This window comes from Echinops telfairi, unplaced genomic scaffold (genome assembly GCF_000313985.2).
Source record: "Echinops telfairi isolate 266 unplaced genomic scaffold, ASM31398v2 ScPeMD7_2;HRSCAF=8, whole genome shotgun sequence".
NCBI lineage: Eukaryota > Metazoa > Chordata > Mammalia > Afrosoricida > Tenrecidae > Echinops > Echinops telfairi.
The window spans coordinates 5,092,836-5,099,795 of record NW_022103898.1 but is presented as its reverse complement, the minus strand read 5'-3'; the positions used below and the strand labels follow the sequence as shown (position 1 = coordinate 5,099,795).

At 58.4% G+C, this 6,960-nt stretch overlaps 1 protein-coding gene across 2 annotated transcripts in view; it reads left to right on the top strand.

Annotated features, from left to right (window-relative positions):
* The first annotated feature begins 991 nt into the window (after nt 1–991).
* FBLN1 (fibulin 1) overlaps nt 992–6,960 on the top strand; it is a 101,607-nt gene continuing 95,638 nt past the window's right edge. For both annotated transcript variants that reach the window (XM_045290019.1, XM_004700222.4), the window contains exon 1: nt 992–1,172. In XM_045290019.1, the coding sequence (XP_045145954.1) occupies nt 1,088–1,172 (85 nt within the window). In that variant the 5' untranslated portion in view covers nt 992–1,087. The remainder of the gene's footprint in view (nt 1,173–6,960) is intronic.

Sequence of the window (6,960 nt, the reverse complement as noted above, 5' to 3'; positions counted from 1 at the left end):
ATGGTTTATTACCCATGGTTCCATCACCCATGATTCCATCACCCATGAGGCTGTCAGAGCTGTCTCCTGCCTGAGCAAGGCTCTCTTCTGGGTCATAGCTGTGTAGTGCTCCCGAGTATAGCTGCAGTATCCCTTAGTGTCCTGTGAGTGGGGCTGGGCACTTTATAACCTGTAGTTAAGGTGACCCGTGTTGCTTGGACATTCTGGCCCTAGTCTCTGTGGGCTCTTGTGTTAGGCAAAAGCCTGGGAGGGGACTGATGGCTGTCTCCGTGGCCTCTGGAGGGAGTTGCTTTTGTTCTTTAATCTTCTCCTGGTTCTAACAGACACGTTTTTGCTCAGTGACCAGAGGCTGGTCGTGGCCATGCATGTGACACCAGGGGACCTGTATGTCGTCGGGGATGCTGCTCACTGTGTGGCCCCATCCCTTCTACTTGGGTCCACATGCAGGGTGGAGTCGGAGGCCTGCCTGGGCAGTCTCCTGAGGACAGGACCCTGTCCCACAGCCCAAGACATTCCTGGGGTCAGCGTGGCCAGCCCAGGAGGGAGGGCACTGCCTTCATTTCCCCATTCCATTGCATCTCCCTGGGCCTGGGGCCCTGGGCCCCAGCTCCTGTGGGATTCTTCCTTACTTCGCCCCTGCCCCTTCCCGAGGGGTCAGGGGTCAGGCCAAGTTAACCTTTGATACCCAGCCTGCCCCTCCCCACCCCAGGGGATTCGGTTTCACTACCACTGGGGGTAGGAGGATAATACATCATTTGACCCCCGCGCCTCCACTTCTTTTCTGTTATCCCGTGGCGAAGTTTGGGGATTTCAGCCCCCAGACGCAGCTGTGGACCCAGCCAGGGGCACGGAGAGAAGGAAGCCCTAGAGCTCTAAGGGGGTGGGGGTGTCCAGTGGGAGGGCGCCCAGCCGCCCCGCCTCTGCCGCGCCCTCCTCCCGGCGGGATAATTGAACCGCGCGGCGCCGGCCCGGCGTTGGCTACGGAGGATCCTGGAGCCCGCTATCCTTGGCGCCTGCCTGACCGAGGCTTTGGGGACCACAGCCCCGCATCCGCGCCTTTGTCTGCTCCCTCCGCCCCACCGCCCCCATGGAGCGCGCCGCGCTGTCGCCCTGCCGGGTCCCGCTGCCACTGCTGCTGCTGCTCGGTGCCTTCTCGCTGCTGGCGGCCCGAGGTAGGGGTCCTGGGGTCTCCTCGGGAGGGGGCGCCTGACTTTAATGTCCTCCCACCCGGGCGGTCTCCGCGCTCCTTGGAAGTTCTGGAGCGGCCGGCCACCCGGAGCCCATGCGCGCCCCACGCTGCGCCTGGTGAGGCCTGGCGAGGCCCAGACTCCCTCCTCCAGCCCGCGGCCCGCGATGCTGGAGACTCGCTCTGCGGATAAAATACCCCACCGCAGACACCCTCGCCTCCACGCGCGGGCCGCCCTAGCACCCCTGGGTGCCAGCGCTCCGCATTCAGGGGAGCACATGGTTGCCCACCCAGGTGTCTTGCTGTTCCCATCGGCATAGCTTGCCGTTTCTCAACTGCCCCCACTCTCACGCTGTAGGGGCTGTTGGACCCACTTTGCTGATGAGCAAACACTCGGGAGTGGGGTAAGGTAATTTGCCAGGGCGTCCACGCAGTCAGAGGGATGGTACAGGAAGGAGGAGATCAGCCCCGGGTCTTGGGGTGATAGCTGAGTGCTGGGGGAACCCCGTTTGGGCACCCCCTCCCACCCCTCACCTCCGTTTGCCCTACTGGGATGCAGAGGGACTGGAGGTAGCTGTCTGCCAGGCCCAGTACTCTGCCAGGCCCAGTACTTAGAACTGGGGCAGACCAGTTCTAAACCCACCAGCCCATCCTCAGCGGGCAGGGGCTCCACCAGTCCGCCCAAAGCACAGGGCCCACCCCTCAGACTGAAGGCAGGGAAGGCCACTTCCCAGCTTGGAGACTGAGCCCCTGGGCGCTGACCACCAGAGCCTGTCCTTCTGAGGGGATCAGAACCCTGGCCCCTGGGCTCTCTGCTGGCCCTGGCTTATCAGGGTCAGGAACCAGGCCCTGCTTTCCCGAGCTCTTGTTTCTCTGGGAGGAATCCTGGGCAGCCTTTATCTCTGTTTACTTTAGAATCCTTTCAACCCTCCAGTGACCACCCTCCTTGGTCAAAAGGTCACTTGTCCCCAGCAGTGCTGGGGGAAGGGGACAGGTCATTTGCGGAGGAGGTGGGGAAGAAGTGGAGAGGGGAGAACTCTGAGGTTTGATCCTTGCCTGACTTCCTGGCTCCCTCAGGGGGTCTCATCTCCTGGGGTGAGACGGAGTGGGTGGTCGAAGGGCCCAGTGCTCATGGGAGGCTTGTCCAGGAGCTGGTGCTTGGGGCAAGAGCCGGGTGGGGGAAGGACATTGGGGCCTCCTGGGCATTCAGTGGAGCACACGGACCCTGCTGGACAGAAAAGGTGCCCCAAGAGCAGGTCCTCCAGCTACCCCCTCACTGTGCTGCCCCACCCTGTCAGAAAGGGTTCCCCTGGGGGGCTTCCTGGCTGCTGCGCCCAGTGGCTTCGCTCCCTTGGTCCAAAGGGAGTGGGAGAAACCTTTTCAACACAGCTGTTTTGTTCTGTGGATTCCCACACTTTCAGTCTGGTGTGGCACCGATGGGTCAAACCCTTGGCAGAGGGACCTCAAAAGAAAGGCCTGGCGATCTGCTTCTGAACCCCCCCACCCCACCCCCACCCCCAGGGAGCAGCTCCCAGCACACGTGGGGTGGCGTGGAGTATGAAGAGGACCCCACAGCAGCAGCAGACAACAATGGTTTCGTGGGAGGGCTTAGAGGACTCTTGGGTCCTTTCAGCAGCTGGAAGCCCTTTGAAGGGGTGGGTGGCCCCCATCTCCTGAGAGCCATGGGATGTGGGGGGAATCCCCAAAGAAAGGCCTGCTTTAATTGCTCCTGGACCTGGACTTGTTCTGCTGGAACCCTGGGGCCATTGACATGCAGAGGAGGCGCTGATCTGGGCTGGGTGGGAGGGAGGCAGGAGGGCTGTCCTGGGGTGGGGGCGGGGGCGGTGAGGAGGGGGTTGGTGAACGTTTATTTCCTCTCTCAGCCTCCCTTGGCCTCCCGCTCAGCTGTCTGGCTCCTCTCTCAGCCAGGCAGCGTTTGGACTGATTAAAGACAAAGTCGTGTTGGGATCGAGTACAAAGGCGGAGAGAACTGGGCTGGAGCACATGTGGTCGGCGCGGCCCAGCGCCAGAAAGTCTCCCAGGAGGTGGGGGTGGAGGCCCCCCCCCCCACTACACACACAAGGAGCTGGGGCCCTGAGGGGGCTCAGGGACAACAGGGAGTTTCTGCCACGGTGCCACAGCGCCTGTGGCATGCCCCTCCTGGCACAGCACTGGTCCTGACTGTGAGCCCCTCGGGTCTCTGAGCTCCGCGTCCTAGCAGGGTACCTGGAACATCTGTGGAACTGGAAAGCCCAGTGCCTGGCTTGTGAGTCCAACCCAGCGAACAAAACCTGTGCGTGCCGCATGGCCGAGGTGGTTATGTGGCTCTTTCTAGCTGTTACTCCAGTGATTCCTTTGCTAGACTTTCCACTGCCCACCTCACCCCAGTCTGAAAGTTCGGAAAAGTTCCCATACTGAGTTTCTCCAGCCAGGAGCCCGGAGGCCTGGGAGGCCTGGGAGGCCTGGGGAGCAGCACCTGGTTGGTGCCACGCTTGTGTGGGTCAAAGTCCTGCCGAGTGTCGCCAGCCCTTCTCTTTAGCCACTTAGTCGGCCGTTCACTGCTCAGGGACAGCTCTGGCTCAGCGCTGCTCTGGAGACACAGGAGCAGGAGGAGGAGAGAGACATAGCCCTTCCCCCCCACCCAGGAAAGTGAGCAGAGATCTGAGATCAGCACAGAGGTTCAGGAAAGGTTCCTAAAGAAGGCGGTGGTCAGGATGGAACTTGAAGGGAGGAGTTGGTCAAATCTGAAGGACAGTAGGAGGGGCAAGAGAGACTGAGGGGCTACAGGGGACTCCTTGGCAGCCTTTATGTGGAGGGGTGGGGGAATGCTGTGATCGGTGGGCATGGTGAACCAGGGGTGTAGTGAGCAGGGTCGCTTTGCAAGTCAAGTTTATGGAGACTGTTCTGATGGGGCAGCCAACAGCTTTGCTAGAGTGTATTGAATACGATAAACACTTTTCCTTTTGCAAAACATTGGAATTACCAACAAGAATACACACCAAAAAATGCCAGACCACTAAACGCTTTTGCAGGCCCCCGGTGGGCCCGTTTCCTTGTAATGACCTCAAATGTGGCTGCATTCCAGAGTGGCATGAGGGCAGGGGATGGCCCCATGACAAGGTCCTTCCTGGATCCAGGACCCCTGTGGGCTCCTCATCTCTTGGAGCTGGGCCCCAGGAGGCAGCGGTCCTGGCTTTCCAACGTTACTCCCTGGAGGAAGGGGGCGGGGGTGGGGGGCGGGGGGTGGGGCGGGGGGCTGGTTTGGAGACTTCCAGCTCTAGACAGCCTGACCTGCTCCTGTCATTTCTCTGTCTCTGCCTCTCTGTCTCTCTCTCTCTGTCTCTCTCTCTCTCGGGGTACCCTCTCCCCTCATGGAGTCCCGGTGGAGAGATGCCCGGGAAACATTTTTTGGTCAAGTCTAGGTTGTCCAGCCAAGTCCACCAGGTATTTTATTGGCGGGGAGGGGGTGGGGGGAGCCAGCTGTCTTCTTCCCATAAAGATTTAGAGCCTTTGTTGTTAATAGGAGCCGTTGAGTTGGTTCCGACTCATAGCAACCCCGATGTAGAGGAAAAGGCAGCACCGTCCTTCCCGCACCGTCCAAACAACTGTCCCCACGCTTGAGCCCCTTGGTGCAACCCCTGTGTCCATCCATCTACTTTACCATTTCCAAGGACTGGTCTCTTCTGATCACATCCGCCAAGTATGTGAGACGGAGCCTGGCCATCCTCACCTCTAAGGAGCCTCCTGGCGCACTTCTTCCAAGACGGCCTGGGAAACCCTCGGAGCCGACCCAGACTCCATGGTGGTGGGTTTGGTCTCCCCTTGGGAATGGAGAGAACTGCGATATGTGGAGTAGCTAATTTCATCCAATCCACAGCCCCCTTCATAGTCCACTTCACAGCCATGCAGAGTCAGGCACCAGGAGCCCTAGTGGCCCAACAGTTAAGCACTGGGCTGCTAACCCAAGGGTCCTTGGTTCAAAGGGACCCCATGGCCCTGCAAGAGCGAAGACCTTAACTCTGTTCTCTCAGAAGTGGCAGCTTAGAAAACCCCGTGGGCCATTCTGCTCTGTCACACGGGTCCCCTAAGGGCCAGAGTTGACTGGCAGCACCCAACGACAACAAGAAAGAGAAAGCTGTGTAGTAGAGACCCTGCAAATAAAGGTTGGCTCTTCATGGTCATCCCTCCCTGTCTGCAGACTCCAGGTCAAATTTTATAGCCTTCAGGCAAGACCACCAAGTGGTCAGGCACATGGGTTCGTGTCCCAGGCCTCTGCTGAGTGGTGCCAACAGTTAAGCGCTCAGCTCCTCACCCAAAGTTTGGCGGATCAAATCCACCTCGTGGTACCTCAGAAAAAGAGCCTGGCAATTCGCTTCCAACAGGCCACCCAACTCAAAAGCCAAACCCACTGCCTTCAAGTCAACTTGACTCAGAGCAGCCCTGCCGGTCTGTGGAGAAGTGCTCCCGTGGGTCTCCAGGGCAATAACACTTTACAGGGGCTGGGGGTTTCGAACTGCTGGCCTTGTGGTTAGCAACCCAATGCTTAACCAGGTTCCTCCCACAGCCAAGACTGGTGTGTGTGTGGTGGTGGGGAGTCACTGTTCCTTGTCTGGCTTCTCTGCACAGGAGGAGTGTCTGAGGGTGCTTTTAGGTGGTGCTGTGGAGCACCCTTGTAATCAGTGGGTCCTGCTGAGGGCCTGGCTGACATGTGTGGATCTGGGGATGGGGTCTAGAGAACGAGATTCCTGCCCAGTTCTGGGGTACTGGGGGCAGCAAGCCAGAGCCCCCGGCCCCTCCTGCCCCAGGACCAGAGATGTGCCCTGTACTGTTCGAGGTTGATTAGCCTGAGGAAGCAGCTGGTCAATGGGCTTTTGTTAGCTGGGCAAACCGAGGCCCAGGAAGAGGTGTGGCTTGCCCAGGACCACTTAGCTGGTGAGTGGCATCATTTATCTGATGTGTCTGTGTTCTGTTCGGCTAACCTTTCCCCAGCGAGCAACTCCCTTGAGCCTGATCCAACCCTACGGGCCCATCATGCGTCAGCATGATTGTTCATGTGTCTGATGAACATCATGTGGATGATGACCGACAGGGACACAGGGCAGAGAGGCACCTGCCCTCTGGGGCTGACTTACTTGGGTCTGCAGTGACAAGTGCCCTGAACGGGGCCTGAGAGGGCTTACAACAACAGAAGTCTATTGTCTCCCTTCTCTGGAGATCAGACATCTGGAATCAAAGTGTTAGCAGGGATGGTGAGAGGTGGACAGATCTGGGGGTAGATGGGACTTCCTGAGGGAGGGGATGTGGGGGAGGGAAGGAAGCAGGGGATCATGAAGGCTGACCCCATCATTTTGGCATGAGCAGTGGGTGACTGTCAGAAGAGACTTCTGGAATGCTAGGGGGACTGGAAGAATCGATGAAGGAAAAGAGCTGAACAAAAGAAGTTTCAAAAAGTGGCTCAAGAAGACAAAAGTGAAGTATTGCAATGAAATGCGAAAAGACCTGCAGCGAAAAAACCAAAAGGGAAGAATGTGCACAGTGTAGCTCAAGCCGAAAGAACTGAAGGAAAGAAGACTCAAGCCGCGAGTTGCACTGTTGAAGGAATCAGTGAACAAACCATTGAATGCAGAAAGCATCAAAAGATGGGAAGAATGCACTGAGCCGCTATATGGAAACAATTGGTTGACATCTGAGTTAGTTAATTGTGCCAGCCTGGCCGATAATCACATGTGGTGCTGGTTGAAAGGTGGAGGGATAAATGGGTGGTGAAGCCTCGC